The sequence below is a fragment of the Aureobasidium pullulans genome (assembly GCF_000721785.1).
Source record: "Aureobasidium pullulans EXF-150 unplaced genomic scaffold scaffold_2, whole genome shotgun sequence".
NCBI lineage: Eukaryota > Fungi > Ascomycota > Dothideomycetes > Dothideales > Saccotheciaceae > Aureobasidium > Aureobasidium pullulans.
In genome coordinates, this window is record NW_021941022.1 from 1,751,627 (window position 1) to 1,764,638 (window position 13,012).

At 53.6% G+C, this 13,012-nt stretch overlaps 4 protein-coding genes across 4 annotated transcripts; 3 read left to right on the forward strand and 1 right to left on the reverse strand.

Moving 5' to 3' along the window:
* Positions 1-1,677: 1,677 nt before the first annotated feature.
* M438DRAFT_264613 (uncharacterized protein) lies at positions 1,678-3,568 on the forward strand (the record flags this gene model as incomplete). The annotated part of the gene is made up of 3 exons (XM_029899960.1): positions 1,678-2,222; positions 2,276-3,084; positions 3,138-3,568. The coding sequence occupies 3 exons, from the start codon at positions 1,678-1,680 to the stop codon at positions 3,566-3,568; spliced, it is 1,785 nt and encodes a 594-aa protein (XP_029765084.1).
* A 419-nt stretch (positions 3,569-3,987) lies between these two features.
* M438DRAFT_94013 (uncharacterized protein) lies at positions 3,988-5,486 on the forward strand. Its single transcript, XM_029910413.1, has one exon. It carries the CDS (start codon positions 4,407-4,409, stop codon positions 5,316-5,318), a length of 912 nt encoding a protein of 303 aa, XP_029765085.1. The 5' UTR covers positions 3,988-4,406; the 3' UTR covers positions 5,319-5,486.
* Positions 5,487-5,945: 459 nt separating this feature from the next.
* M438DRAFT_94039 (uncharacterized protein) lies at positions 5,946-6,824 on the reverse strand. The gene has a single exon (XM_029910414.1). It carries the CDS (start codon positions 6,717-6,719, stop codon positions 6,036-6,038), a length of 684 nt encoding a protein of 227 aa, XP_029765086.1. The 5' UTR covers positions 6,720-6,824; the 3' UTR covers positions 5,946-6,035.
* A 4,010-nt stretch (positions 6,825-10,834) lies between these two features.
* On the forward strand, positions 10,835-12,755 carry M438DRAFT_266058 (ARM repeat-containing protein; the record flags this gene model as incomplete). The annotated part of the gene is made up of 2 exons (XM_029900075.1): positions 10,835-12,235; positions 12,288-12,755. 2 exons carry the CDS (start codon positions 10,835-10,837, stop codon positions 12,753-12,755), a joined length of 1,869 nt encoding a protein of 622 aa, XP_029765087.1.
* Positions 12,756-13,012: the final 257 nt, after the last annotated feature.

Here is a 13,012-nt window from a genome sequence, read left to right on the forward strand (position 1 = left end):
AAAGGTGGGTGTCAAGCAGAAGCAATGTCCTTCAGAAGAAATACGCGCGTTTAGGCTTCTACTCTAACCGAATGCCTTGGGCCGCATCACAGTGAGTGTACGGTATCTCGTGGGTGTTTTGCAGGATACTCGAGGTCGTCCCAATGACTTCTGCGAACCATCGTGGCTGCAGGAAACTATTGAAAGAACAGAGGGCATGCGACGTCTGCCTCCGTGCGCTTTTTGGCGGCAGGACAAGCACGCATGTCACTTGACGACTAGTCCCACCACCCCCGCAACCATGCGCCATCAAAGCGCCTCATCCGTGAGTGGTAGCGGCTTGTATCTGCAGCCAACCATTAGCGGTGAACGTGGGAATCATCCTGACAGGGTCCGGTCCCACTACCATAACCTCGACTCACCCCCGTCGGCAGTTACCACATGTGTTCCAGCCATCTCGGAAATGCTCTGCACAGCGCATAAAGTTTCCCGGGCATCTTACTAGTGCACGTCCTGGACTTTTGGTCAACTGCAACAGGTGGAATAAATCTCCGCACGCTTCACCACTCGCAAGGCTATTTACATGCTGGATATTCCCACCTGAGGCTTTCATCCGAGGTACACGCCAATCCGTATCCCTATCATTGGCTGTGGACCCTTAGTCGAACCCACAGGCACTAAAACGAGCATTGGCTGCCGAGAAGCACCGTGCAGAAGCAAGCAGGTGAGCTTGAGTCCTTGACATGTCGATGTTGACATGGCCATCGCTGCCCTCGTCCCCGTGCGATCCTTTTGATGAAGTTACCGCTGAACTTCTCATACTGACTCGGCCATCTCTCCCTTCCTGCAGCCACCCTTATGGTGCTTGGGACTTCCGAGTATCAAGAGGCCGGATACCACCTTCTTTTACACCATCGACTGCCGAATTGGTTTTGCAACACCTGCTGACACCCCACATCCAGAACCTTCGAGTTGCCATCATCTGATTGTCTCGTCTTTTGAGATCCTCACCTCTTGCACGAGTCAAGTTTTGTGCTTGCGCAACTGCTAATCTATTAGCCTCATCTCCGTTCGTTTAAACCTTCTTGACGTCTCCCCCTGCGGTGAGCATAGCTCCGCCGAACCGTCGACCAGACCAACCGGCCCACTGCCTTGATCTTCTCGGCTTTGCCGCAACTTTCTCTGTCCTACAGTACTGTACCTCTTCCCACAGTCGTTGGCTGGTCAGTGTTTTGCTACACTATTCTTACAACACTCTCTACCAAAAAGCAACGCGTCATTCTTGCGCGCATCTCCAACAAAGGTCGCGCATTTACTTGATATTGCTTTTGATATTGAGCGATCGCTCCTTCCTGTCGACTCTTGTCATCCCCACAACCAACTTTGTGGCAGCTTCAAGCTTGCAGTGGGCCACACCCGCGGTACCCTTATTGCTCCATCAACCTTGCGCCTCTCTCTCCTCTGCCCCCAGAGCTCTACGCCTAATTAATTTGTCAACTTTTCAAGGATCTGCTTGGCTGCTGCTGGAAATCGCCACGGGTATCTTGTCGGGGTCTCGGAATCCTTTCAGCATTTCTACCAAGCTCTGCGAATCACGGCAGCTTTGCGGTCTGTCATCGCGGCTCTCGTCGAACCAATTTACGCGGCATCAACAAAGGCGTCGCAACCTGATTGCCTTATACAGAGACGTGTAATCAAATGCTTCAAGGAAAGATCATTGAGCCCCTGTCACCACCGAGCTCTCCTCGCATGTCTGCTCAAGACTACAAGCCAGCACTACCTGGTTGGCAAGCACATCCGGATCACCAACCGTCTTTCGGGCAGGGATATTCCCATGCACCGAGCCAGTACCAGACTCCTCAGGAGCCTATGCCAAACAGCCATGTTCTGAGTGCACCCCAAGGACCCTCACTGAGGTCGTACAAGACATCGCCATACCCTCTCAATGCTCAGTACTCGGCCGGTAGCACTGCTCCGGGTGCTTACGCACAACACGCTTCATCAGAGGGCAAGCCTCACGCGACGTCTCAAGCCAATACGGGACCTGGACAGCAGACTTTGGGTGAATCTCTGCCTGGCAGCCCTTCATCTCATATGAGCCCTCATTCGCAAGGAATCGACCCCGACGATGAGATTGCGGATGATGACGATGATGCGAGTGGAGAAGCAGACGACGGCGAGAACAAAGTTCCCATGACGGCAGCCGAGATCAGAAATCAGAAGCGCAAGATGAAGCGGTTTAGGTGAGATGCTCTGATGTTTGACAACAGCGGAATAGTATGCTAATTGGTTCCAGACTCACGCATAACCAGACAAGATTCCTGATGAGCGAGTTCAGTCGTCAAGCTCATCCTGATGCTGCGCATCGCGAGAGACTGTCGAGAGAGATTCCTGGCCTCAGCCCGCGTCAGGTCCAGGTGTGGTTCCAGAACAGACGTGCGAAGCTGAAGCGCTTGACAGCCGAGGATCGTGAGAGAATGATGAAGTCAAGAGCTCTACCTGACAACTTCGACATGACACCCAGTCTGCACAACAACTATGGCGCAGCTCCTGGAGGCATCACACCGGGCGCCTCCCCTGCCAGTTACGGTACCGTCATTCACCAGCCCGGACACATTCGTCCATTGACCCTCGACACCCTCCGCCGAGGAGACATGGGACCTAGCTATGTCAGCCCAACCGGCATTCCGCCTGGTATGACATCCATGGCATATACCCCTCCGCATTCTGCCACCGACACCATGTCTCCCGTCTCTAGACCGCCTGAAGGTGCTGCTTACGGATACACTCCTCGATCAAACGTGGATAGCCCTCAAAGAGCCATGTTCCCTGGACCTCCTCCATCGTACACAAGCCAATACTCCCAACCTCCCCGTCTTCCTGTCCATGATCGTTTCAGACGCGCAAGTGGAGAGACTGCAACCTCATCTCCTCTGAGATCCAGCATGTCTTACGGCAGCTTGAGCGGCGAAAGCTCGCAACACCCTTCAGAGGCAAGAACTCCAGGACTCTCGGCATCTGAAGGTCAGGGCTACATCTCTCAACAAGATGCGCAGAGGAACATGCCTCCCCCAAGCGGCCCGTATGGCTTGGGTCTCCCACCTTGTGAGTCGCACATGTGTCCAATCAGAAATACAACTCGCTAACCTGCTGTTTAGACGGCTTCCCCAGCTATCAATCGAGCGTACGCCCAGCTCAGCCGCCTACCAGCGGCGCTCCCAGCATCGACATGATCAACGCCTACCACAGAGACAGCCAACAACTTCTCAGCCAACACCCCTCGTCCTTCCCCGAATACCAACAGTACCACAACCCGACTCCTTACTCCACGCCTCAAATGCCCCACTATGCCAACTTCAGCAACCAATTCGCCCCCTCCTCCTCGTACTCGGGCCCATACATGCAGCGTTCGGAGCAGCAGCAGCAAGCACAGCCTCAGCAGCCCAACCACCACCAGCCTCAAGCGCAGCAACCTCCTGCTCCCGTGGCGCCTGGTATCGCACAGCGTCCCTCATACCCCGGACAGCGCAGCAATGAATCTGAGGGCGAACACAGCGATGGCGGTGTTCCCATTACATCTTCTTACTAGACTGCCGGCTCCACACAGCGAGGCAATCCGGACCAGCGACAGAAGCTCACTTCAAAAAGTTATCCTTCTCGCATCCAATCAGGCGCATGGCCCGAGATGGTGATGGATGACGCCCACAACAGAGGCTATCAGCAAACCCCATCTCGCAATACTCTTTTTTGTCATTTTCTCTTGTTTCTTTAGCGGATACTCCCATACGCGTTGTGTGTGTAAATCTTGTTCACTTCTTTCGAGCCCTTCCCCCCAATTCTTGTTATATAGAGAAGGAAAAGGGTTACGCCCTGTATATCTTGGCCCATCATCTGAACCGTAGAGCGGTAAGGGGCACCAACAAATGTTTATTTATCCATCACACAAACGCATCGCATCGCATCACATCGCATCCTTCATATACTAATACTATCGATCTGGCATTTTGTGGTTACAAGCATCAATCTGGCAACGGGAGGAGCACTGGGGCAAGGCAGATCGTTCATATTGTATACTTTTGCTCGAGATGGACGTCACTATGTACATAAAGTATCCTTGAGAGTTCAGGGTAGCTACTTTCCAATTCTACGAGCCGATCTTTCTTCCGTACCGTTCTCCTTTTCCTGTTCAAAATCGGGGTTGTCCAGCTGCATCGTGCTTTCCTCAAGCTTCTGTTGAACAGACTGCCTGGCTGCCCTACCCAGCACGCCTTTTGAAACCCGACTTACGAGAGGGCCACCTTATCACATCATGCACAATCTCGCACCTGCAACCAAAACCAAGCCATGGTCCCAAGGATCTCAACTGCCGCACTCGAAAATCAATCTGTTTCCTCCAATCCCATTCGAGATAATTGGCAAAAACTATCATGCATCTGCAATGCATTTCAGATATTTCAATCACGACCTCGTGTGGTTTTTTTTTGTTTTTAAACCTTGCCGGAACCTCAGATTGCAAGGTTATTGCTCACAAAGATCTGGCTCGTACCACCAAAGCCCTTAGCACTGTCCAAAAAAGAATTTTTTTGGAGCTTATGCAGTATTTTAGCGAACGTGCATATGCTTCCTCCACCATCAAGACAAGTTCCACATTGGCATTTTCGAAATGCAAAGATCCACAAGGTCCTTTTGATCCTTTTAGACCGATCCTTTTTTCGAGTTCTTGGTCTTCTGAGTGGTCCGCTAGGTGCAGATTTTGGGAAAAGAATGCAGCATGCAGGGTAGAACAAGGTTTCAGGAGGAGAGAAGGAGGGGGGAGAGAAGCACAAGGGACACATGATGTGGGTCTAGACAGCACTGGACAGCAATGCACTGCAGCAGTCAGGGCAAAAGACACAAAGCAGAGTAGGCGCCAACAAAGGCCAAAAATTCAAAATTCTTCTTGCTGCCTTTGGCATCCCCTGGTTCTTGCTTTACCGCCGCACTTGATGGCCATTTTGGGCATGCAAGACGAGGCTGCTTGGGTAAATTGGTTATTGCGATTGACGGTGAGGAGAAATCAGACCAACATGGATTGCAAGACATGTGGTTCTCTTGTTGCAACGTGGGTCTGTCTTGCGACCAGTCTACCGGAGGCGAGATGTTTGAGACAACAGACAAGGGGGGCCCGCGACGGGGGGCTGGGACCCGATGAGCTCCTCCCCGGTGTGAGGCAAGCTCCGGTGCGATATGAGAGAGGGTTGATGATCGGGCTCGGAATCGGGATGTGGGCACGCCTGCACGCAAGCACACGCTCTTCACCGGCTGGTTTTTTCTCTCTTGTGCCCCATGCTCACTTCTGAGGTGGCGGGTGCGGCTCACTAATACGTGGATGCGTGGACATCCAGTGCGGGATAGGAAGCTGCCACCGATGGTATCGGAAATAGATGCCTCCGTTCTTGACTTCGCTCCTACTTTGTTGCATTATGGGGAACAAGCTTCTGCTGTACAAGCCGGCCATGGGCCATGGCTGCCTAGAATGATGGTTGACCGGTCAGTGCCGTAGGAGTCAGTGAAGGGCGGCAGGGGAAAAGCAAAGTCCAAGACAGGACACGTAAATGCCTGAATAGTAATCCTGGATGATCGCACCTCAACCTACTGCATACAGATAAGAACCTCCGAACACGTGCCTCTTGTACATGAAGCTGCTTTCTCATGAATCGACGAAAGCGAATCCGAGATCCATGTCTCTCTTACTCTTGCTTCTTTTCTCCAAATCCCGGTTCTTGCTGATGCCTTCATCAACGGAGGCATCAAATCCCGGAATTGCTATTCTGAGAGGCCCCTACCTCTACATCGTTCGACGAATCATCAAGCGAGGGTTGGTCAGCCTATTCTGACCTACTTTTTGACTTTGCTGTTGCTATATTGGATAGATGGCAATGGCCTTGGCTAGATGCGGGTCTGCAAGATAGGCAGGTCCCGACGGCGCAAGACCTCCCGAGAATAAGAAGGAGGACGGAAATAAATCACGCGGTCCCTCTGTTGCTGTTTGTCGGGAGATCAGGGCAGGGCAATGTTCAAGAGCCATTTCGACTTCTGGATGGTCCTTGACTCGCAGGACGGGACGTCGGAAAGAGAAGAAGGGAACTTTTTGCTTGACAGCCCTGATCTGAATCGTTGCTACGTCTGCTTGCTACGCGCGTAGACGGAATGATTGCGACAGAAAACAGTGCACAGCGAACGGAAGATGAGATGAGCTGTTTGACGGCCGTCCCGAAAGAACGAGTTGTCGTCGGATTACGCTCAGACAGTTCGGCGGCAGGGCAGGTCGCACCAGAACCAAGAGCTGCTCCAGGCGTTCCTCTGACTCGCCGTTTGCGGTGCGCAAGCGATGTTGACAGTGCGATCTGGAATCTGAGGCGACACCGACTCCAAAGCTCGAGCGTTCTTGTATTGCGATTGTTTAAAATTGTAGGCTGACATCTGTGCGCTGGGAGACCCGTTTTGCGGTTTGGACTTGTCGAAACTTGTCGAACAGGCGGTCTGTGGGTGAAATGTGGTGGCAGCGCCTCTCTCTCGCCTCTCTCTCGCCTCTCTGCTGCTTCTCTAAATTCTTGTTGATCCTTCACGCCCGTGCCGAAATTGCAATGTTTTGGTAAATTTGTTCGGAAGGCGGCGAGGAAAGTGCAAGATTGATACAATGGAGCTTGGATGTTAGGGCGTGAAAAAGGTGAATTGCACGTGCTTTTTGTGCTTACCATGGATTGCCTTATCCTCGGGAGGATCTCGAAAAAAGCAGACCATGGTTAGCAGAGAGGTCGATATGTTTGCTTGTGCTTCCGAGTTGGCAGGTAGCGACATCTTCCTTATTGTACCCTGGTTCGGTGGCAGCCCGGACATCCTTGCCTAAGATCCTCCAGACCTTGATGGCTGGGTTTTCCCTCGAGATGTTGCTATGTGTTTTTCGGCACAATTGAACATCATCTATTGCGTCTGGTGCGATCAATTGAGAAAGTGACTGTCGAAGAGCTCAAAGCGGGTAACTTCATCATGAACGGCGACACGCATATACATAGTTTCCCCTATGTGTGAGCCCGTCCTTTTGCTCTGAACCTCAAAGATATCGAAGCTGTGGAAAGCTAGAGAGCACAACAGGTCGACATAAAACGCTCGATATACCCTCAATGTATACGATACTAGTGAAAGAATGTTCGTGCATACCAATAGCAGCGGGTATGACGAATTTTGTGGCACACGAGGGAGAAGGAGAAGAAGAAGGAAAACTAGTGTTGCCGAATGCGCTTGCGACAGGGTCACACCAAACGACCGTTTGTCAAGCAGCTGTTTGACAAGCAAGCTTCCGCGGACAGGCTTGCATTAGATGGAGACAAGATGGCAACGAATATGATCAACTGCACTTCATAGAACGCAACAACTAGGGAGTGGCTCTTATAGTCACATTTGGTATTAGTATTTTGATGCATTCATATGGTACGTTGATAGGCCATTATGGGAGGAAGTCATGATGACTATGATGCTCGCCGGCGAATCAAATGGCAAGACGTTGGAGTGTAGCATCATTTTGACCGATCACATGCATTTCAACGGTCAAAATCAACACGCGAAAATTCAAAGTTTGTCTGTGTGGTTAGAACAGTTCGAGACACGAAGATAATGGTCGAGAAAATATTGACACTTGTTGCGAACAAGCTGGAAAACAAGCCGCAAGGACTGTTGGTTAAAGTTATCAAAGACAGGGTCATGACATGAGATGGACGGTAGCCCACGAACAATATCAAGTTCCTTTGAGGGTGTTCCTCGATCGGCGTGTTCGAAACGACGTTCCCAACAACCGTCACACATGCAAGATTCCTGTTCTTGAGCCTGATTCGTCCACATTGTTGATGATGAAAATTTGGGAACATCAGTTAATGACGGCAGTGTGCAGCTGAAGGCGGATTTGGTATCTCCAAAGGTTTTGGAAAAGTCAAGGCTGCCAGATTGGCGAATGGCAGAGAGCATGTCTGAGTAATAAAGAATCCCAACAAGGTGAAGACGTCTCAGAGAAAGGCCAAGGACGAAGCTGAGTGGTTGGAAGGACAAGAAGTGAAGCGGAGAGTGAATTTGATAGAGTGAGAGGCAGCAGCCGGCACGGAAGGAGGGTTAGATAGACATGCTCCAAACTACCCTTTGTCTTGATCGTTTCATCTCTCAGGGACAATACTTCACACGATACTCGAAATCCGACTTTCAAAGAACAAGCATCACCGAATCTTCTTCATTCGACCCGTCACTTTCATCAAACGGCAGCTTTTAGTTAAGTCGTGTCGTGTGGAAATTTAGTGTGAGTTTTCCCAACATCGGAAGGCCGCCGACAAACGCACTCTTCAGCAACACAGAGTCGCATCTTCGCCTTTTTGTACAGTGCATCGCTGTGAGATTTTGAGCGTCTTTTTCGCCTTGATCAGCATAGCGTGTATCATCAGCGCAAATCTCTCCAGCTACATCGCAAGAATCGCAGAGTGTCGGACTTGTGCGCGCGTCGAAAAGTGAACGCACGTACCGCTTCGAATTTAGCGGCAGCCAGGCAAAACTTCCATCGGCCTTTGTCGTCGTCGACCTCTCATCACCCTCGACTCTATAGTCACCCCCCGCCTGTCTAATGACCAGCGAAATCCCATCCGCTGCGCAGAACCAGCCCCAAGCCGCTTCAGCAGCTCAATCTTCACAGCAAAAGGCTGTGCCGGCGCAGCTTTCCTACGCCAGTATCGCCAACAAGACCAGCGCGACCTCGCAAGCACAGAATGCAAGCAAACTGAAGACCAACCCCGCCTCTCAGTCTACAAAATCCTCCACCATGCAGAATGGCGACCATGGCAGGAAGCCCTCGGTCATCATAAGCGCCTCTGGCACCACCGGACAGATTCCCAACGGCGGTCCTCAAACCCAGAGCTCGAGACCAAACATCAACTTTGGCTCCATGAACGGCCCGACCGGCTCTCCTGCCATCGCAAGCAGCGTCCCCGCCCAGCAGACGACCCCCAATCTCTCCGCCGCAAACCCCAACATCATCTCGCCCTCCCACTCACCTTCGCCCATCCCCCAGCCCGCCGCTAGCGGTGGCAAGCCTCCGGCCAACCTCCCCGGCCAGAACAATGCCCCCAACTTCGGCAGCTTCGGCGCTGAGAACGGTGAAGTCAGTCTTGATATGATGCAAGTCCATGTGCCACCGCAGCTGACCAATGTCGTACAGAACAACGCTGCTCCTCTGACTCCCTCCAGTCAGCCCATTCACATGCGCCGTCCTTCGTCGCAGTCACAACACAGCGACGCCGGCATGCGCGGTAACTTTGTGCCTGGCAATGGCCGTGGTCGTGGTTTCACTCCTGGTGGCTACAACCCCCACTCGCCTGCTCAGAGCCACCGCCCGCTTCCTTACCAGGGTCGCAACGGTCCTAACATGCCTCCCCAGGCCGCCCAGTTCCAGCCTGGCGCCGCCATGGCCGGCTCTCCCGGTGGTGGTTACCGTGGAAGAAACAGCCCTGCTATGATGCACGCACAACCTTTCATGCCGCAACACCAGCAGCCCATGCACGCTGGTTTCCAGCCCCACCTCAACCCCCAGCAGCAAGCTATCTACGGCATGCAATCTCCTTACGACCCCCAGTTCGGCTACTACCAGCCCTACTTCCCTCAAGGCCAATACCCCCAGGGTGCCCCGCCCAGCCCTCGTCCCAACAACCCTTACCCTGCTAGCTACGGTGGCCCTCCCAACCACATGAACTCAGCCTACCACAACCCTATGTCCCGTAGCGGCTCTCAGATCTCCGAGAGACCTAGCTCGAGCGTCGGCCAACCTGCTGCGCCCGCCCCTGGTGCTCCTCAAGCTTCTCCCGCCCCTGGCACACCTGCTGCCGCCTCAAACAACTTCCAAATTCCTACCAAGACCAAGAGCAAGGCCATTGTCATCAAGAACGAGAAGGGCGAGGAGATCAACTTCGAGAAGAAGCCCTCGCCCGCTCCTCAATCGCCCGCCATTGTTTCTTCAGCTCCCACTCCTCCTCCTCGCACTCCTAGCGTCCAGCACATTCGCACCGAGAGCAAGAGCACAAAGACTGATGCAGAGACCAAATCTGCTTTCCAGGAGCAGGTCAAGCGTAACCTTGAGGCTCAGCGCGCCAAGGAAGAAGCCGAAAAGAAGGCCGTTCAAGACAAGGAAGACGCCGATAAGAAGGCTACCCAGGACAAGGACGATGCTGAGAAGAAGGCTGCTCAAGACAAGGAGGAGGCTGAGGCTAAGGCCAAGAAGGAGGAGGAGGAAGAGGCCGCGGCCAAGGCTCAAAAGGACAAAGAAGAGGCCGACAAGAAGGCCGCTGAGGAGGCAAGCGCTAAGGAGGCTGCCGACAAGGCCAAGTCTGACGAAGATGAGGCCGCCCGTCTCAAGCGTGAGGAAGATGAGCGCATCGAGCGCGAGATCGCCGAGATGGAGGAGGCCGAGCGTCTCGAGGAAGAGCGTGAGCGTGCTTTCCAAGAGAAGAGAAACAAGGAGAAGGAGGCCCAAGCCGCAAAGGACAAAGAGGCCGCTGACAAGGCCGATGAGGAGATGAAGCGTCTGGAGCGTGAGGCCGAGGAGCTTGAACTCAAGAAGGAGAAGGAGCGCGAGGGTGAAGCTTCGGCAGAGAAGACCGACGAGCAGAAGGCTGAAGACGCTAAGCTCTTCGCATCGCTGAAGAAGCCCACTCTCGGTCCCGGTGCCACCGAGGAGGCTGCTGCCGCAGCTGAGCCTGCAGCTGAGCCCGCCGCTCCCAAGGCCAAGCCGGCCAACCTCAAGCTCGACATGACCAAGAACATCGAGCCCGCACAACCCACTGCTGGTATGCAGTCGCTCAAGTCTGCCCGCTTCCTCGAGATCAAGAACGACCAGTTCAGCTACCCCGAGGGCTTCAAGTCCCCCAACCCAGCACTTAACCAGACTGGCAAGCGCGTTGGCAAGGAGTACGACATGGATTTCTTGCTCCAGTTCCAGAGCGTCTTCAAGGAGAAGCCCACAGTGGATTGGGATTCGAGAGTCAAGGAGACTCTTGGCGAGGGTGACAATTCTGGTCGCCAAAACAGCCGTGGTGGTGCCAGCATGGGTGGTCGCCAGCCCTCTAACAGAGGTGCTAACCAGTTCAGTGCCATGGGCAACTTCGCCAGTGGCAACACCCGTACGCTCCCTGCCGGTACTACCTCAGCCGACCGTTTCAACGCTTCTACCAGAGGTGCTCCTATGGGTATGGGCCGTGGTGGTTTCCCTGCTCAAGGTTCTCTCAGCCGCACCAACTCTCTTCAGACCATGGCCGGCATGGGTGGCCCTGGTTCGCCTAGAACTAACACTTCCCGCAGAGGAGGCGGCAGCAAGCGTGGTAACCCCTCGCGTCACCACGACAGAGAAGATGCCAACGCCGCCAAGAACATGCCTCTTACTGCTGGTATGGACCTCAAGCCTCTCGAGAAGTCTCAGAGTGGATGGACGGCCCGCAGCATTGGTGCACCCGCCGGCGCTGCCGCTCCCCCTCCTGACGGCCAGATGCCTCCTGACATGGTTCAGCGTAAGGTTAAGGCTGCTCTGAACAAGATGACTCCCGAGAACTTCGAGAAAATCTCAGACCAGATCATCGAGATCGCCAACCAGTCCAAGAAGGAGACAGACGGTCGCACATTGCGTCAAGTCATTCAGCTCACCTTCGAGAAGGCCTGTGACGAGGCTCACTGGGCTGGTACCTATGCCAAGTTCTGCTCCAAGATGTTGACCAGTATGAGCAACGAGATTGTTGATGAGACTATCCGGGACAAGAGCGGTCAGCCCGTTGTCGGTGGTGGTCTTTTCAGAAAGTACTTGCTCAACCGCTGTCAAGAGGAGTTCGAGCGTGGTTGGGAAGCCAACCTTCCTCCCATGCCCGAGGGCAAGGAGGCTACTCTGTTGTCTGACGAGTACTACATTGCTGCTGCCGCCAAGAGAAAGGGTCTTGGTCTCATTCAGTTCATTGGTGAGCTTTACAAGCTCGGCATGCTTACAGTCAAGATTATGCACCAGTGTGTTTTGAGACTGTTGAACTTTGAGGGCCAGCCTGATGAATCAGCCGTCGAGAACTTGTCCAAGCTTCTCAAGGCTGTTGGTGCTACTATGGACAGCACCGAGCAAGGACACCAGCTCGTCAACGTCTACTACGACCGCGTTGCAAGCATTCTTGACCAACACAAGGACATGCCCAGCAGATCGAGATTCATGCTCATGGTAAGTTGCTGTTGAGCCGCACGAGTATAGGAATTTAGCTAACACATCCCAGGATATCATCGATCTCAGGAAGAACAACTGGAGATCGAAGGACGCCGACAAGGGCCCCAAGACCATTGAGGAGATTCACGCAGAGGCCGAGGCCGCACAGGCCGCTGCCGAAGTCGAGAGACAAAGAAACAACAGCAACCGTGGAGGTCACGGTCGTGCTCCCATGGGCCGTGGTGATGCCCGCTCTTTCTCCGGTCACGGTGGCATGCCTCCACCGGACTACCCCCGTAACCAAGTCGGTATGGATGACCTCCGTCGCCTCCAAGCCCGTGGTTCGCAACGTCAAGCCAGTGCTGGTCTTGGTCCTCAGCTCGGACCCAGCTCGCTATTCAGCAGCTCCCGCAGCGGTAGCGGTCGTAAGGGTCTCGGTCCCCCTAGGGATGGCGAGGGCTCTGGTCCCTCATCCAGATCAGGCACACCTTCGCAACAAAAGAAGGAGGAGACTACACACGTCAATGCTTTCAGGTGAGTAACACTTTCTGGTGTCGATTATTCTTCTCGTAACTAACCACATTCACAGTGCACTCGCTGCTCTTGAGAACCAAGAGAACGAAGGCGCCGACGATGTCGCATCTCCCCCCTCTAACGCCGGTTCACCACCAGTCTCGAAGGCCACCCCCTCCATTGACGAGGCCGCGTCAACCACCGACGCATGAGCGAGAGTTTAAAAAATGTCGTCGCACCGGGGGTTTGCGTCTTCTTCTAATGTCCAAAAATTCCTTTTTC

Bases quoted from the DNA above. Each gene is read 5' to 3' on its own strand.
- M438DRAFT_94013 (XM_029910413.1), top strand. From the start codon at position 4,407: ATGCATCTGCAATGCATTTCAGATATTTCAATCACGACCTCGTGTGGT.
- M438DRAFT_94039 (XM_029910414.1), bottom strand. From the start codon at position 6,719: ATGGTAAGCACAAAAAGCACGTGCAATTCACCTTTTTCACGCCCTAAC.